Source organism: Acanthaster planci, linkage group LG09 (assembly GCF_054643075.1).
Source record: "Acanthaster planci isolate LZ-2023a linkage group LG09, COTS_SCS, whole genome shotgun sequence".
NCBI classification, from domain to species: Eukaryota; Metazoa; Echinodermata; class Asteroidea; order Valvatida; family Acanthasteridae; genus Acanthaster; species Acanthaster planci.
The window spans coordinates 1,415,157-1,434,705 of NC_141785.1; the positions used below are offsets into that span (position 1 = coordinate 1,415,157).

General features: G+C 45.5%; 2 protein-coding genes across 8 annotated transcripts in view; one reads left to right on the forward strand and one right to left on the reverse strand.

Moving 5' to 3' along the window:
* trim37 (tripartite motif containing 37) overlaps window positions 1-19,549 on the reverse strand; it is a 317,829-nt gene that overhangs the window by 23,956 nt on the left and 274,324 nt on the right. The window lies entirely within an intron of this gene.
* Window positions 4,628-5,562, forward strand: LOC147798003 (uncharacterized). The gene has a single exon (XM_087141123.1). The coding sequence runs from the start codon at window positions 4,780-4,782 to the stop codon at window positions 5,560-5,562; it is 783 nt and encodes a 260-aa protein (XP_086997249.1). The 5' UTR covers window positions 4,628-4,779.

Sequence of the window (19,549 nt, forward strand, 5' to 3'; positions counted from 1 at the left end):
AGTATCTGCCCTGTTCAATCCCTTTCAAATTGTCTGCAGAGAATCTTTAAGAGGTTGGGGTGACACACATCTTATTGTCAGAAAATGGAAAAATGTATGATTCTTGTGGGTTATCTCACTTTTTCTTTTTCTGCGCACCTTGTTCTAAAAGGATATTTTCCAACCTTACACAACCCAAATGGAACCATCTGTGGTATACAATGATGGAGGTCATAACGTTTAACCCCCTTGCTCACCCAATCCATTGTGTTCGGGGAACCTCCCCAAAGTCCTGTTTTTGGACATAGAATGTCAGTTTCAATTGGTTGGGGGCTTAATCAAATTGGAGATTGCAGGCTGTTGGAAGCTGGGAGAAAATTTGCTGATTCTGCTAATTAGAGTTACACAATGAACCTTCAAAGATTTAACCAACGGGGAAGTTTATATACAAATCAAACTTCAAGGAAGGGTTGGTTAAACTTGAGAGTGACCATTCATATTCTTGATGGAAATATCCATCAAGAGACTCCAAAGGGCATTTAAGGGCCTATGCCAGGGTCAGAATTCAGCTTGCCCCCATACCACCCAGCAAACCACTTGTCAACAGCCCGGCACTAAAGTTGACATAAAGCCATATGGGGTAAATTGCTGTAATTAGAATATTTTGTAATTTACCTGTACGTAACTTCATTTTGAGTTTATTTTGATGACTTAGTATTATGAACTGTTTTACTGTTAATGTTAATAGACTTGTGACAGGTCACTTTTGTATGTTATTTGTATAGCGCCCTCAGTTGGCTGTGCTCAGTCAACCATTCAGTGTGAGTTCATTTAGAGACCCCCTCTGGGCACTTGTAAGTTCATTTAGTGACCCCCTCTAGGCACCTTTGTAGTATATTGCCCTTTGTCTCATAACACACTGAGTCTTCAGCCAATAAGCACCGTCCAGAGTCATCCTTCAGCTGCCACATAGCCAACAAGTGCCATGATGCCTGTCCCCGCAATTTAGTCCAGTTCATCTTTTGTATTCTATCCAAGTTTGACTGGGGTAAGTGTACTTTCTTATATTCTTATTGTGTATTTAGTGTCCATCTTATACTGTATAATTAGTGTCTTTAACTTAACTGAAAGTTTTATTATTTTCCTTAGCTCGATTGACTTTTCTTTAAGTTAGTTAGAAACCCCCTGGCTGCCTTAACTTAAATTATCTAGTTCTTTGATAGTTTTCAGTGATCTGGGGACAGCCAGGAACGTCTTTGTTGTATTTTAAGGCATTGAAGATCAATAGTGAACATGAGTGCTTTTAAGATGGCATTTTGTGTAACATTTATGTGAGCTCTGTTTGTTGCATTTTCTATTTTTACATTTTACTTTTGAATCACTTTTTAAATAATTTACTGAAATCCACGAGAGGCAAAGTTAGAGCCATTTTGAGAGTGGCAGGATCAGTTTTCTTTTCTTTTTTATAATGATTTCTTTCTTCCTTTACGTATTTTGACTATACCATTGCGGTTTAATGATTTCTTGAAGTTATCCATTTGGTGCATGTGTAAGGCACACTGCCCATGTGGCACATGGCACAGGAAGTCTTTAATCCTCAAGTTGCCGCATATTCAATGATGTGTAAATAGCCTTGCTATCCTTTAGTGCAGCAAGGAGGAAGTCAGCCACCACTGTTTATTGCCCCTTACTAGGAAGCCCATTGTTCCTGCTTAGTTAAGCACTGTGGGAAGACTTAGTGGCAGTGCATGTAGGCTGGATAGACTGGTGTGCCAGTCACCGTGTGATTTGTTTTTGTTGCTTATTACTGGAGTGCAGGTAAAAGCATATACGTGCCCTGTGCGTCCGAGCCTAGTGCATCATGTTGTGTTTAAAGGAACTGCAGATTTTTTTATCACTTTAATATGTGTTTGATTGTTCTTTGCCAGAATGGTACATCCATCGGTTTAGTACTTATCTTGCATTATTTTGTTTCTCGTTTCAGGGTTTTCCTTGTTTTGGTTTTAGCTTTCTGCACCATTAAAGATTTGGAAAGAAACCAGACCATGCGTCAATGGCCTTGACTTTCCCCTGTGTCACAAATGGCGTCGTAGACAGGATGGTGCACACATGGTAACCCCCAGTCAAGGATGAGCTGACAGAAGTGGTTTGACGTCTAACCGGTGAACTGCTTGTACCGTCAGAGATGAAGAGCGAAACGGTGGCGCAACTTCGAGCTGAACTGGAAGCAATGAAGATGGCATTGCAGAAGGAGAAAGAGGAACGGCAGACGGATACCGTGGGCAGCTCTTCCATGCAGTTGACCTCCACCCCCAAGCAGATTTTTGTTGCGGCCGGGAGACGACTTGAGCGCTTCAGGGGCAAACCGGAGAAGGCCAACGACCCTTCGGTGCAAGAGTGGGTGAGTGATGTACGGGGCCAGCTGAAAGCGAGGCAACTCAAGGAGGAAGATGGAGCAGCATTCATCATCGACCACCTTGCCGGCAGAGCCCGTCAAGAAGTACTCGGCAGAGGTGACGCAGTCAAAGGGAAGCCTGAGGAAATCCTCCGCATCCTACTCAAGGTTTTTGGTGACGGAGACACGCTACCCCAAATCCAGCAGAAGTTCTTTTCCTACCGTCAAGGTCTGCAGGAAGACCTCTTGTCCTGCTCTCTGAAGATCAGAGCTGTTGCAGACTGGAAGAAGCCTGTTACTGAGCGTGAGCTTCGAGGGTTCCTCGGCCTTGCTGGCTATTATCGCCGATTTGTACCAGGGTTTGCCCAAGTCGCTAACCCACTTCATGCACTCCTTGGAGGATCTGGGAAGAGGCGGTGCAAGAAGGTCAGCCAGTCAAGGTCGATTACAGAAGCATGGGATGAATCTTGCGACAAGTCCTTCGATGCCTTGAAGTCCCTCCTGACAACGGCGCCCCTTCTTAAATTGGCTACCCTGACTTCACTCGTCCCTTCATTCTGGAAGTTGACGCCAGTTATCAAGGTCTCGGTGCAGTACTGTCTCAGCAGCAAGAGCGGGGCCTGGTAGTCATCGGATATGCCAGCAGAGGCCTTAGGGAGAATGAGCGGAACATGCAGAACTACAGCAGCATGAAGCTGGAGTTGCTTGCTTTGCGGTGGGCTATCACTGATAAGTTCCGAGATCTTCTTCTTGGGGTGAATTTTGTTGTCTACACTGATAACAACCCCCTCAGTTATCTCAAGACGAACACCAAGCTTGGAGTGACGGAAACCAGGTGGGCTGCTGAACTGGAGCTGTTCCAGTTCACAATCAAGTACAGATCCGGAAGGAGCAACGGGAATGCTGATGCCCTTAGCAGAAAGACGACCAACGGTGGTGAATCTGGTGATGCACAACTTGAAGAGATGTCTGCCAGAAAGGCCGTTTCCTCCTCTCGGGCAACTACCTCCATCCCGCCGAGGACACTGTCACATATGAGAAGTACCCTGCCTGATGCTGGAGTGAACGAGCTTCGAGCAAGGTCAGAAGAGGCAGCACCTGCTTCGATTTCCACATTGCCATCTATTTCCTCAGAAGACCTGTACGCCCTCCAGAGAAATGACAAGCAGATCGGTCCACTCTGGACATATTGGGAGAAAGGACAGCGGCCACATGTTAGCCAACTGATGAGAGAGGAGAAGTCAACCCGGAAGCTACTGAAGTTTTGGGACCAGCTGGAGGCCAGAGATAATGTCCTGTACAAAAGGAGCAAGGGAGCTTCCGGTGATGTTCTCCAGCTTCTACTTCCTCTAGTCCTAAGAAAGAGAGTTCTAGAAGCAGTCCATGACCAGGCTGGGCATCAAGGAGTGGAAAGGACACTTGCACTTGTCCGTAGTAGGTGTTTTTGGCCAGGAATGATCAATGATGTTGAGGAGCACTGCAAGAACTGCCAGAGGTGTATTCTTGCCAAGGCCGGAAAGAAACTACATTCAACGATGGGTTCACTGATTGCGAGACGGCCACTTGAGATCCTTGCTATAGACTTCACCGTCTTGGAGCCAGGCTTGAACAACGTGGAGAATGTATTAGTCCTCACGGACGTCTTCACGAAGTTCACACAGGCTGTCCCATGCAAGGACCAGAAGGCAAGAACGGTTGCTCAGTGTCTGGTGAAGAACTGGTTCGTTCGTTTCGGGGTGCCCCGCCAACTCCACAGCGACCGAGGAAGAAATTTTGAGGGGAAAGTCATCAAGGAGCTCTGCCAGATGTACGGGATCACCAAGACACGAACAACTCCATACCATCCGGAGGGGAATGGACAGTGCGAGCGTTTTAATTGCACAATGCACGACCGACTTTGCACACTCCCTCCGACTCAGAAGAGGCGATGGCCAGAGCACCTACCGGAGCTAGTCTACATCTACAATGCAACCTCCCAATCATCAACTGGATACTCTCCTTACTATCTGTTCTTTGGGCATGAACCTCGATTGCCGATCGACTACCTCCTTGGTGCTGACAATCAGCAGGGAAATAAGGATGCAACAGTAGACGACTGGGTAGCAGACCATCACAAAAGAATGATGCAAGCTTACGAGATGGCATCAGGGAAGACCGAGAAGGAGGCCCTGAGGAGGATGAATCGCCACAACAGCAGTGCCAAAGACGAGGGCTTGCCCATTGGAGCAAGAGTCTTCCTCCGCAATTGAGTCCTTGGACGGAACAAGATTCAGGACTTCTGGGCAGACAGGCCATTCAAGGTTATCAGCAGGCCCAATCCTACAGGACATGTCTATGTGGTGACTCCACTTGATGGGACTGGCGACCAGAAGACTGTCAACAGGAGGGACCTGCTGGATGGTCGGATGTCGGTACAACCCAGAACACCAGATGCCGGACATCGCCCACCAAACAACAGTGCACCAAATGCTACTGTGCTGTCTGATGAAGACGACGATGACCTTCTTCTGTCGGCCCATCGACAGAGGGTGCAGATGTTGCAACCTACGGAGGCAGCTACAGGGGGACCCACTGCTTTACAAAAAGCAGGGGAGCAGCAGCGGGAAGCAGCAATTCCCCAACAGGATACACCGCCAGAGGAAGATGCGCCACCAGAGGACGAGCTGCCAGAGGACGAGCCACCAGGGAACGCACTGCTGGAGAATGAGCCACCAGGGGACACACCACTGGAAGGCGAGCCACCAGGGGACGCACCGCCGGAGGACGAGCTACCAGGGGACGCACCGTTGGAGGATGAGCCACCAGAGGATGCGCCACCGCAGCATGAGCTGCCCAAAGGTGAGCCGCCAGAGGAGAACCCATCGGAAGATGTCCCACCAGAGGAGGCCCTGGGAACCTCATTCACTATAGGATCCGAAGCGCAACCTTCTGCTTCACACAAAGCAGGGGAGCACCTTCACCTAGCCTCGAGACCAGCCCAAATACCTGATGCTCCACTAGGGACTACTCCTAGTGAGGACGCCCCCGCTGAACCGATGGTCGAGGTACGTCGCTCGAGTCGCACTGGAGCAGGGAGCCACTCCAATTTGCACACCTGCCCAAATCCGCCATCCAGTCGGAGATGCCCGTGGCACCTACTGCAGACCCGCGAGTACTTGCAGACATCAGCAGGACTCAGCTGTTGCTAGTGCAGATGTTGGCCGGAATCCAACCGAAGTGACTTTTTTGTAAATAGTATGGACTCTTAGTCTTCTTGTATTGTTTTTTTGTTCGATTACTGGAGGTTGTCGAGGCGCCAACCTTTAAGCAGGGGAGAATGTGACAGGTCACTTTTGTATGTTATTTGTATAGCGCCCTCAGTTGGCTGTGCTCAGTCAACCATTCAGTGTGAGTTCATTTAGAGACCCCCTCTGGGCACTTGCAAGTTCATTTAGTGACCCCCCTCTAGGCACCTTTGTAGTATATTGCCCTTTGTCTCATAACACACTGAGTCTTCAGCCAGTAAGCACCGTCCAGAGTCATCCTTCAGCTGCCACATAGCCAACAAGTGCCATGATGCCTGTCCCCGCAATTTAGTCCAGTTCATCTTTTGTATTCTATCCAAGTTTGACTGGGGTAAGTGTACTTTCTTATATTCTTATTGTGTATTTAGTGTCCATCTTATACTGTATAATTAGTGTCTTTAACTTAACTGAAAGTTTTATTATTTTCCTTAGCTCGATTGACTTTTCTTTAAGTTAGTTAGAAACCCCCTGGCTGCCTTAACTTAAATTATCTAGTTCTTTGATAGATTTCAGCGATCTGGGGACAGCCAGGAACGTCTTTGTTGTATTTTAAGGCATTGAAGATCAATAGTGAACATGAGTGCTTTTAAGATGGCATTTTGTGTAACATTTATGTGAGCTCTGTTTGTTGCATTTTCTATTTTTACATTTTACTTTTGAATCACTTTTTAAATAATTTACTGAAATCCACGAGAGGCAAAGTTAGAGCCATTTTGAGAGTGGCAGGATCAGTTTTCTTTTCTTTTTTATAATGATTTCTTTCTTCCTTTACGTATTTTGACTATACCATTGTGGTTTAGTGATTTCTTGAAGTTATCCATTTGGTGCATGTGTAAGGCACACTGCCCATGTGGCACATGGCACAGGAAGTCTTTAATCCTCAAGTTGCCGCATATTCAATGATGTGTAAATAGTCTTGCTATCCTTTAGTGCAGCAAGGAGGAAGTCAGCCACCACTGTTTATTGCCCCTTACTAGGAAGCCCATTGTTCCTGCTTAGTTAAGCACTGTGGGAAGACTTCGTGGCAGTGCAGGTAGGCTGGATAGACTGGTGTGCCAGTCACCGTGTGATTTGTTTTTGTTGCTTATTACTGGAGTGCAGGTAAAAGCATATACGTGCCCTGTGCGTCCGAGCCTAGTGCATCATGTTGTGTTTAAAGGAACTGCAGATTTTTTTATCACTTTAATATGTGTTTGATTGTTCTTTGCCAGAATGGTACATCCATCGGTTTAGTACTTATCTTGCATTATTTTGTTTCTCGTTTCAGGGTTTTCCTTGTTTTGGTTTTAGCTTTCTGCACCATTAAAGATTTGGAAAGAAACCAGACCATGCGTCAATGGCCTTGACTTTCCCCTGTGTCACAAATGGCGTCGTAGACAGGATGGTGCACACATGGTAACCCCCAGTCAAGGATGAGCTGACAGAAGTGGTTTGACGTCTAACCGGTGAACTGCTTGTACCGTCAGAGATGAAGAGCGAAACGGTGGCGCAACTTCGAGCTGAACTGGAAGCAATGAAGATGGCATTGCAGAAGGAGAAAGAGGAACGGCAGACGGATACCGTGGGCAGCTCTTCCATGCAGTTGACCTCCACCCCAAGCAGATTTTTGTTGCGGCCGGGAGACGACTTGAGCGCTTCAGGGGCAAACCGGAGAAGGCCAACGACCCTTCGGTGCAAGAGTGGGTGAGTGATGTACGGGGCCAGCTGAAAGCGAGGCAACTCAAGGAGGAAGATGGAGCAGCATTCATCATCGACCACCTTGCCGGCAGAGCCCGTCAAGAAGTACTCGGCAGAGGTGACGCAGTCAAAGGGAAGCCTGAGGAAATCCTCCGCATCCTACTCAAGGTTTTTGGTGACGGAGACACGCTACCCCAAATCCAGCAGAAGTTCTTTTCCTACCGTCAAGGTCTGCAGGAAGACCTCTTGTCCTGCTCTCTGAAGATCAGAGCTGTTGCAGACTGGAAGAAGCCTGTTACTGAGCGTGAGCTTCGAGGGTTCCTCGGCCTTGCTGGCTATTATCGCCGATTTGTACCAGGGTTTGCCCAAGTCGCTAACCCACTTCATGCACTCCTTGGAGGATCTGGGAAGAGGCGGTGCAAGAAGGTCAGCCAGTCAAGGTCGATTACAGAAGCATGGGATGAATCTTGCGACAAGTCCTTCGATGCCTTGAAGTCCCTCCTGACAACGGCGCCCCTTCTTAAATTGGCTACCCTGACTTCACTCGTCCCTTCATTCTGGAAGTTGACGCCAGTTATCAAGGTCTCGGTGCAGTACTGTCTCAGCAGCAAGAGCGGGGCCTGGTAGTCATCGGATATGCCAGCAGAGGCCTTAGGGAGAATGAGCGGAACATGCAGAACTACAGCAGCATGAAGCTGGAGTTGCTTGCTTTGCGGTGGGCTATCACTGATAAGTTCCGAGATCTTCTTCTTGGGGTGAATTTTGTTGTCTACACTGATAACAACCCCCTCAGTTATCTCAAGACGAACACCAAGCTTGGAGCGACGGAAACCAGGTGGGCTGCTGAACTGGAGCTGTTCCAGTTCACAATCAAGTACAGATCCGGAAGGAGCAACGGGAATGCTGATGCCCTTAGCAGAAAGACGACCAACGGTGGTGAATCTGGTGATGCACAACTTGAAGAGATGTCTGCCAGAAAGGCCGTTTCCTCCTCTCGGGCAACTACCTCCATCCCGCCGAGGACACTGTCACATATGAGAAGTACCCTGCCTGATGCTGGAGTGAACGAGCTTCGAGCAAGGTCAGAAGAGGCAGCACCTGCTTCGATTTCCACATTGCCATCTATTTCCTCAGAAGACCTGTACGCCCTCCAGAGAAATGACAAGCAGATCGGTCCACTCTGGACATATTGGGAGAAAGGACAGCGGCCACATGTTAGCCAACTGATGAGAGAGGAGAAGTCAACCCGGAAGCTACTGAAGTTTTGGGACCAGCTGGAGGCCAGAGATAATGTCCTGTACAAAAGGAGCAAGGGAGCTTCCGGTGATGTTCTCCAGCTTCTACTTCCTCTAGTCCTAAGAAAGAGAGTTCTAGAAGCAGTCCATGACCAGGCTGGGCATCAAGGAGTGGAAAGGACACTTGCACTTGTCTGTAGTAGGTGTTTTTGGCCAGGAATGATCAATGATGTTGAGGAGCACTGCAAGAACTGCCAGAGGTGTATTCTTGCCAAGGCCGGAAAGAAACTACATTCAACGATGGGTTCACTGATTGCGAGACGGCCACTTGAGATCCTTGCTATAGACTTCACCGTCTTGGAGCCAGGCTTGAACAACGTGGAGAATGTATTAGTCCTCACGGACGTCTTCACGAAGTTCACACAGGCTGTCCCATGCAAGGACCAGAAGGCAAGAACGGTTGCTCAGTGTCTGGTGAAGAACTGGTTCGTTCGTTTCGGGGTGCCCCGCCAACTCCACAGCGACCGAGGAAGAAATTTTGAGGGGAAAGTCATCAAGGAGCTCTGCCAGATGTACGGGATCACCAAGACACGAACAACTCCATACCATCCGGAGGGGAATGGACAGTGCGAGCGTTTTAATTGCACAATGCACGACCGACTTTGCACACTCCCTCCGACTCAGAAGAGGCGATGGCCAGAGCACCTACCGGAGCTAGTCTACATCTATGATGTTTTTGAGGGAAGACTGTCACCTTAGACGCTTTTGGTTTAAGGACACAGACTGTCTACCCAAGACAGTGTTACGTAATTGGTCACTTTCCTTCAGTGGTCCTAGCTGTTGAACAGCTGCGTTTTGATTAACAGACTTCAAGGCTGTACACTCAAACCACAGTGTATGACCTATGACATTTTACTATAAGGGTGTGTACACGGTATTTGCACCATGCAATGTGCACGTAGTAAATGCTGTAGTATCGACATGTAAATGTGTTATTTTCCTAATATTGCCAGGGGTCCGTCGACCCATCAAATTAGTCTGTTGACTCATTGATTGTTCTTTATCAGTGCATCAGTCTGCTATGCCGTTGGCACAGAAGTCTTGGGCGCTGGCTGAAGGGCTGATGTGTAGCAGGCTGATAGGAACTGCTGAGCTGTGGCCCGCATTGAGCATGCGTAACCTGGCCTTATATCCACTGGGGGGGACTCCAGATGACAATGCTGGGGGGGGGCCCAGTGACATGTAGTATCTACCCATGCCTGAATACCTGCGATGAAAGGGTAACTGAAGACGGGGTTTATAAGGTGGGGCTGGCGCGTGGGCGGGCGTAGGGTCACCGTACCATGAGCCATGTGAGTCATGCCGCATGAATGGGAAGGGTTGTGGCTCATGGCGATGTAGGTGGTGGCACTGCCAATGGTTTTGCCAAGTCGGTTCGGTAAGCTTGAGCAGTGCAAGCTTTGCTGTTGGGTCAGTCTATGCGGATTCACTGTGCACGTGTGAAGGGCCAATTTCTGTGCCGTACTGCGCCGCTACATTGTGCCAGGTGCTGCTGCATGCAAGGGGCTTACGCACACCAAAGCACTTTCAAGTATCGGTAACGGCACAGATGACCCAATCATGTGAGTGGTGCAATTTAGCATTTTTCCAGCATTTAAAAAGGGTTTGGTAGGCATTTATTTGTAGTACTTTGCAGAAAGTTTTCTTTACTTTTTAAGCCATTCTTAGTTGGAAATTTTGCAAGTTCTGTTTCAAGTTGTGGATTCTGTTTCAAAGTGTTGATTCTGCAAATTCCGTCTGTTTTCTGTGATTGCAGAAAATCATTGGCTGTAGATCAATGTAAAGACATCTAAGGTAAACAGGTATAAAGACAGGATTAAACACTTTCATCAGTGAGATTTGAAGCTTTGCAAATGTCGAGTTAACACTCACCAGTTCCACTAAGAACCACACCTCTTCCAAAAGAGATTGATTCCATGGTGTACCTGCAATCCTATATCACAGTTTCACCAGAATAGTTTGTTTAGGTCCAACTAAAGACAGCTATTCAAGGAATTGGATGGTAACCAGGATGCTTCTCAGGAGGCACCAGAAGCAGCCGAGGCTAAGTCCTTTTGGGGAGGCATTTGGGACAAACCAATTCCTCACAATCACCGGGCAGAGTGGCTTCAAGAAGTGAGGGAAGAACTGGGAAGTATTCCTTGGCAAGACGAAGACTTGACTTCACCCTGACTTCACTCGTCCCTTCATTCTGGAAGTTGACGCCAGTTATCAAGGTCTCGGTGCAGTACTGTCTCAGCAGCAAGAGCGGGGCCTGGTAGTCATCGGATATGCCAGCAGAGGCCTTAGGGAGAATGAGCGGAACATGCAGAACTACAGCAGCATGAAGCTGGAGTTGCTTGCTTTGCGGTGGGCTATCACTGATAAGTTCCGAGATCTTCTTCTTGGGGTGAATTTTGTTGTCTACACTGATAACAACCCCCTCAGTTATCTCAAGACGAACACCAAGCTTGGAGCGACGGAAACCAGGTGGGCTGCTGAACTGGAGCTGTTCCAGTTCACAATCAAGTACAGATCCGGAAGGAGCAACGGGAATGCTGATGCCCTTAGCAGAAAGACGACCAACGGTGGTGAATCTGGTGATGCACAACTTGAAGAGATGTCTGCCAGAAAGGCCGTTTCCTCCTCTCGGGCAACTACCTCCATCCCGCCGAGGACACTGTCACATATGAGAAGTATCCTGCCTGATGCTGGAGTGAACGAGCTTCGAGCAAGGTCAGAAGAGGCAGCACCTGCTTCGATTTCCACATTGCCATCTATTTCCTCAGAAGACCTGTACGCCCTCCAGAGAAATGACAAGCAGATCGGTCCACTCTGGACATATTGGGAGAAAGGACAGCGGCCACATGTTAGCCAACTGATGAGAGAGGAGAAGTCAACCCGGAAGCTACTGAAGTTTTGGGACCAGCTGGAGGCCAGAGATAATGTCCTGTACAAAAGGAGCAAGGGAGCTTCCGGTGATGTTCTCCAGCTTCTACTTCCTCTAGTCCTAAGAAAGAGAGTTCTAGAAGCAGTCCATGACCAGGCTGGGCATCAAGGAGTGGAAAGGACACTTGCACTTGTCTGTAGTAGGTGTTTTTGGCCAGGAATGATCAATGATGTTGAGGAGCACTGCAAGAACTGCCAGAGGTGTATTCTTGCCAAGGCCGGAAAGAAACTACATTCAACGATGGGTTCACTGATTGCGAGACGGCCACTTGAGATCCTTGCTATAGACTTCACCGTCTTGGAGCCAGGCTTGAACAACGTGGAGAATGTATTAGTCCTCACGGACGTCTTCACGAAGTTCACACAGGCTGTCCCATGCAAGGACCAGAAGGCAAGAACGGTTGCTCAGTGTCTGGTGAAGAACTGGTTCGTTCGTTTCGGGGTGCCCCGCCAACTCCACAGCGACCGAGGAAGAAATTTTGAGGGGAAAGTCATCAAGGAGCTCTGCCAGATGTACGGGATCACCAAGACACGAACAACTCCATACCATCCGGAGGGGAATGGACAGTGCGAGCGTTTTAATTGCACAATGCACGACCGACTTTGCACACTCCCTCCGACTCAGAAGAGGCGATGGCCAGAGCACCTACCGGAGCTAGTCTACATCTATGATGTTTTTGAGGGAAGACTGTCACCTTAGACGCTTTTGGTTTAAGGACACAGACTGTCTACCCAAGACAGTGTTACGTAATTGGTCACTTTCCTTCAGTGGTCCTAGCTGTTGAACAGCTGCGTTTTGATTAACAGACTTCAAGGCTGTACACTCAAACCACAGTGTATGACCTATGACATTTTACTATAAGGGTGTGTACACGGTATTTGCACCATGCAATGTGCACGTAGTAAATGCTGTAGTATCGACATGTAAATGTGTTATTTTCCTAATATTGCCAGGGGTCCGTCGACCCATCAAATTAGTCTGTTGACTCATTGATTGTTCTTTATCAGTGCATCAGTCTGCTATGCCGTTGGCACAGAAGTCTTGGGCGCTGGCTGAAGGGCTGATGTGTAGCAGGCTGATAGGAACTGCTGAGCTGTGGCCCGCATTGAGCATGCGTAACCTGGCCTTATATCCACTGGGGGGGACTCCAGATGACAATGCTGGGGGGGGGCCCAGTGACATGTAGTATCTACCCATGCCTGAATACCTGCGATGAAAGGGTAACTGAAGACGGGGTTTATAAGGTGGGGCTGGCGCGTGGGCGGCGTAGGGTCACCGTACCATGAGCCATGTGAGTCATGCCGCATGAATGGGAAGGGTTGTGGCTCATGGCGATGTAGGTGGTGGCACTGCCAATGGTTTTGCCAAGTCGGTTCGGTAAGCTTGAGCAGTGCAAGCTTTGCTGTTGGGTCAGTCTATGCGGATTCACTGTGCACGTGTGAAGGGCCAATTTCTGTGCCGTACTGCGCCGCTACATTGTGCCAGGTGCTGCTGCATGCAAGGGGCTTACGCACACCAAAGCACTTTCAAGTATCGGTAACGGCACAGATGACCCAATCATGTGAGTGGTGCAATTTAGCATTTTTCCAGCATTTAAAAAGGGTTTGGTAGGCATTTATTTGTAGTACTTTGCAGAAAGTTTTCTTTACTTTTTAAGCCATTCTTAGTTGGAAATTTTGCAAGTTCTGTTTCAAGTTGTGGATTCTGTTTCAAAGTGTTGATTCTGCAAATTCCGTCTGTTTTCTGTGATTGCAGAAAATCATTGGCTGTAGATCAATGTAAAGACATCTAAGGTAAACAGGTATAAAGACAGGATTAAACACTTTCATCAGTGAGATTTGAAGCTTTGCAAATGTCGAGTTAACACTCACCAGTTCCACTAAGAACCACACCTCTTCCAAAAGAGATTGATTCCATGGTGTACCTGCAATCCTATATCACAGTTTCACCAGAATAGTTTGTTTAGGTCCAACTAAAGACAGCTATTCAAGGAATTGGATGGTAACCAGGATGCTTCTCAGGAGGCACCAGAAGCAGCCGAGGCTAAGTCCTTTTGGGGAGGCATTTGGGACAAACCAATTCCTCACAATCACCGGGCAGAGTGGCTTCAAGAAGTGAGGGAAGAACTGGGAAGTATTCCTTGGCAAGACGAAGTACAGATCACAGTGGAAAAGGCAAAGAAGTGGTTGAGCAGGGTAGCGAATTGGAAAGTGCTAGGTGTGAATCATGGCCACAGGCACTGGTGGAAGAATTTCAGCAGTGTGTATGGTAGACCTGCAGGGCAGAGGATGACTGAAGATAAGACAGTTTTGTCCAATTTTTGGTGGTCGACCCTGTATCATTTTGAACAAGTACTGGAACACTTAGTATAAGAGCATAGCTTACTAAAAGGCCCCCCTCTAAGAGTCGGCGAGGAGGGCCAAAATGCCTTCCTCGGAGCCTGGCTTCCTCTATCACCATCAACCAATTATGGAAGCCATCTTAGCAGCTAGTGATGTAACATTTTTTTGCATAATTATAAGGGAGACTGAAATTGGACATAAGCCTTTGTCTTAATACACTGCAAAGGAAAGCTGCTACTCTGAGTATTTTCCCTTTTACAGGAAACTGCAGAAGTGCAATGCTGCAGTTTGCATGAGCTGCTGCAGATTGAATGAGCTTCTGCCTCTGGGAAACCCAGTCAGCTGGGAGAAAGGCCTGTCGCAGTTGAAGTCTTCTTATAGATAAACAGTATGGCCCATTTGGTGCAGGATATTAACTGTGACCGTGTGCAAGAATTAACTTCATCAATGAGGAAGATATGCCTACTTGCTAGCCGTGTCCTGATTGCATAACACTAGTCTTTCTGCCTGGCCACATTGGCCCTTAAATATGCATCACATTCTTTTTTCCCACATGGCTTGGATACTGTCCCTAAACCCACCTTTCCGCATCATGTGCTATATTGTCAGGGAGCATGGCATCTCTCTACACCTGACAAAGTCTAATGTGCAGTTTTCAACATACATGTATGTCGGGTTATCCATCATGTATACAGGTAGTCAACAACTGCATCAACAGAGTGTGCTTGCCGAGAAATCAGGCATGGTTTCATGGATGCTTCTGCATAGTGCATGCCCTTGCATGGTACAAACTGAGCACCTCAGAATTCATTGAGGTTACTGCATGTACTGCATGTAGTCATGTAAATGTGTCTCAAAATCAATCCAAGTGGGCTCCCGATAATTGCTCCTAGAGATATAAGTGCTTGGCCGCCTTATTAGGGGCTGAAGGGGAATTTTTCCATTTATTCTCCCAAGATAGAGTTTTAAATGTTTTCTGGCCCCTTCTGGAGCATTGAGGAAATAGGACCTATGGTTTTCACCCCTTTAATCAGGGGCATCAGCTGCATTCATTTGCATTGGGGGGTTCTTGTTTGTTCATTTTGTATGGGTGGGGGGTGGCAAGTTCCTGCATTGGGAACCTGTTTTGCTTAGATGGCTTGGTAATCGTATGCAAAAAGTAAAGTGATCCTTACATACATCTTATCACAGATTAGTTTGGCATCCTCTAGCCAACTCCTCATTGCAATTTTTAGCTTCTTTTCACATTGAAATACTTGTATTTAAATTTTTTCTGCTTAAATCCACATCTTTTAAAAACAAACTTGCATTTTTTATCACAAGTTCCCTTTGCGTTTTGCTATTGCGGTAGTCAAAAACATGTGCACAATGCTCAATGCAACAACATACTGCAGCACTGGTTCCTGCTGCACCGTGCCATTGCCAAATAAGCATGGTGGAAGTACAACAACCAGTCCATACAGTGTATGGTTGAAAAAACCTCAATGTTACAAGAAGGTTTTTTCAAGTTAATTCACAGAACTTGATATCTTGTCTATGTATAAGTATGTATTTCCTGTTCTCGTGAATTTAAGGTCATGTGACTTGTACGCCAAGACATCATAATCACATCAAGTCAATCTGTGTCTAAAACCCTTCCTCTTCGAGCCATACACAAAGTTTCAACCCAATTGGTCAAGTACTTTGCGAGATATAGCACTTTAAAGAGTGCCCCTTTAATGTCACATGACTAGTCACTCGAGGTCACAATTACATCTGGTCAATCTGGGTTGAATACCTTTCCCTTTTGACATATACACAAAGTTTCAACCCAATCAGACATGTACTTCACAAGATATAGCACTTTAAGAGGGCCCCTTAAATATGTCACGGGACTGAATGCCCCTTCAATGACACATGACTTGTCACCTGATGACATCATCATCACATCAGGTCAGTCTTGGTCTAAAACTCTTTCCCTTCGAGCTACATGTATATATAAAGTTTCCATCCAATCGGACATGTTTTCACAAGATAAAGCATTTTAACGAATGCCCCGTTAATGTCACGTGACTTGTCACCTGATGTCATTATGACAAATTTTTTCTAGCTTGTGGCCTCAGTGTTTGCCCCTCAAACGCACTCAGTCAGATTGATAACAGTGCAAAAGTAGCCTTCCTGTTGAAAAACGTAAAAACCTATCAATATAAAACATAATTTAAAAGGGTAAATCAAATGATGACGTCATCATGACAATTATGGTGCTGGAAAGCAACTGATGGAAGGTTTGCTAAGCATGAAGTCAATGGAATTTTAAAAAATACCAAATTTCAGTAATATGATAATTTAGTAGAAAGATGTGTACAAAACCTATGGGAAAAAATTAAATATTTAAAATTCAGAAAAAATCATATGATGATGTTATCATGACGAATTTCTTCTAGGACCTACCTGACATGATTATCTAAAGGCCTACCAAGTTTGAAATAAGGCAGATAAATAAAACTATCAAAGTCCCCTGTCACCGAAAAAAGACCTGAAAAAGGAAAAGAAAAATAGAAGTCTGTGTTCGTCACAAGGAAAGAACTTGGGGCTTTTTTGCCTTTTTGTTGTTCTGAAGAAAATTTCTTTTTTGGCATATCAGCAATTTCTTTCAAATAAATGTATTCATACACTAGCACATGTAGGTTTTAACTCAAAAATAACATGTGCTTCAGGAGATATAATGCTTTGAAAACTGTACCTTTAATTCCATGTGACTTGTCACTTGATGACATCTTTCTCAAATGTGGGTAACATTCATCTAAAGCCATCCCCTTTCAGATATCTACTAGGTTTGAACCCAATTGAAAATGTGCTTCACGAGATTAATGCCTCTAGAAGTGTACCTTTAATGTCACGTGACTTGTCGCCTGATGACGTCATCATTACATGAGGCTAACAGTCCTCTAAAGCACTCCCCTTCTAATATATCAGTAAGGTTTCAACCAAATCAGACATGTACTTCATGAGATGTAGTACTTTCAAGAGTGTTACTTTAATGTCATGTGCCTTGTCACATGGTTAGGTCATCATCACACAAGGTCAATTTTTGTCTAAAGCACCCCCCTTCTTAGATACCTGCAAGGTTTCAATGCAATCGGACATGTACTTCACGAGATGTAGTGCTGAGAAGAGTGCACCTTTAATGTCACATGACTTGTCACAAGATCACGTCATCACATGAGGTCAATACTCGTGTACAGCACTCCCCTTCTAAGATATCTGCAAGGTTTGAACCTAATGGGAAGTGTACTTCAGGAAGTACGACACTTTAAAGGATGCACCTTTAATGTCACGTGACTCTTCGGCTGATGATATGGTCATTGCATGCAAGGTTTCAACATAATCAGACATGTACAATACAAGATAGAATACAAAATATTATTGTTATCGCTGAAAGAGCACATATTAGAGATTTTAAATATTTGCCCGTTTTGTTGTTCCATACAACGTGATCTGCTCTCACGCACCCATGTGCTCCGGCAATTTTCCAACTCTTTGAGTACAATCCTATACACTTTGCGCTGCCTATGTTACAGGCAGATATTGCGTGTCCACATGCACAGTAGCCAATGCACAGTACACGAATGGTATTTTCGAGTTCGCAAATATTGTAAGGGGGATTTGTCGTCGGCGCTTAATCTGTGTGAAGAAGTGCAGCACCTATGCACTTCATGTAGTTAACTTCAATATTTCAGCTATAATCTAATGAACAATTCACGATTAAATCTGTTGCGGTTGATTCGTAAACAAATTTGGAAGAATAAAAGGACTTTTTATCACAACTTCAGGTTTGATGACATCATCGCCCCCAAATTTCACACGTGTTAAATGGTTAAAGATCATTGTCTACATAAATTTTCAGGCTATTCGGACAAACTTCACCCCAGACATCTATTCAAATTCATTTTTCTGAATTTTCAACCTGTTGCTAGAGGGCACTCGCCAATTACGTGATATCATCAGTAGATGACTTGAAGAATACTATACCCCACCCACTAAACCCGTTGAAAAGAAACCTATTACCACTTTTTAACAATAAGCCCACTTCCGGTTTCGACTGGAAGGAAGGGTCACGTGATTTGACCCACATGAGATAAAATGAAGACCCAATGTTAACTTGGCATGTGCCGTAAGCAGAATGTTGCGGGAAGCCACGGTTAATTTTATATGGATTTGAACAAGATTAACATAATATTTAATTATTAATAATTTAATAATAATCACTTGATGATGTCATCATGACGTTATTACTCGAGGATTATCTTTGCCTCCAGGGCTTTCCTTGGTGTAACTTTTATGGCATTTGAATATTGCTGAATCACCAAAATGTTGCCTTAAAAATGTGTACAAAGTTAAAGGGCTGAAATAAATCTTGAAAAATCAATAATAAATCACCCGATGATGTCATCATGACATCATTGTTCTAGGTTCATCAGTGCATAAGGGTCTTTCATTGGTACAAGTTTGGTGAGGATCCAGTGTTGCAAAGCACTAAAGTCGTGTACAGAAAAAATGTGCATAAACAAACAGACTTTGGAGCACAAGAAGAAAAAGAAGAAACTAGAGGTCTCTGTCTGTGCAACAGAACAGAGGGCTTTTTCGGTAAATTCAAGTCATTTACTATAAACAAGACAGTTTCAGGCTCTCACGTCATACTTACATCATTGTTTTGGCATAATATTTTAATGGGGTCTTTGCTTGGTATAACTTTGATGACGTTGGAAGTTCGCTCACAGACTCAAAATTGTGCCTTCAAAACCTTCAAAAAGTCTACTGGACGGTAAAAAGAATTGAAAAATCAATAACGTATGACAGGATGATGTCATCTGATGTCAGTATCACTTTACAATCTTTTGATAAGGGCTGTTACTTGACACTTTGGTGACGATTTAGTTTTGCAAAATTGCCAAAATGGTGTTTTGAAAATGAATACAAAGTCAAAGGGATGAAATAAATGTTTAAAAATCAATAATAAATTACTTGATGATGTCATAGTTACGTCATTCGTTTGCAATAATCCTGTATCAGTGTCTTTGTTGGCTTTCACTTTGGTAACGATCAAGCATCACAAAGATACCACAATAGTGGCTCGAAAATGTGTACAAAGTCAATGGGCTACATGTATAAACCCGGTTGCAGAAACACTGCTCCTTTAAGTTCATGTCACATGATTTGCGCTGAAAGTGAATAATTTTTATAAAATTGTTGCGTTCCCTAAATATCAAGTCGATGGTAACATGGACTTCATTAGTGTCTACGGGATGTGATATTTGGGGTCAACAATTTATTAAAGGGTGGACGTGAAACAAGGGGTTTGGGTGACAGTCAAACTGTATGGTTGGTTTATTGGTCTCACTTCTCTTCATCAAAGTTCAATATGGATTTGAAGAAGGTGTAGCTTAACGTAATACAACACACAAAAGGCAAAGTTACAGAAAGGTGAAGTTGTATATGAGTGTAACTAAACTATGGTTTGGCAGGACCATTGGAAATGCAAGTCAGATGGAGTGGGTTACGGTACGTGTGTGTAGCATCGCACAACTAGGCTACACTCATCGGGCCGGGCCGTGGTGGGAGCTGTCCCGGACCACCACGGTGACTAGCAAGGGCTGGACGGGGCCAGC

Excerpts from the sequence above, each read along its gene's own strand:
- LOC147798003 (XM_087141123.1), top strand. The coding sequence starts at position 4,780 with ATGTCGGTACAACCCAGAACACCAGATGCCGGACATCGCCCACCAAAC.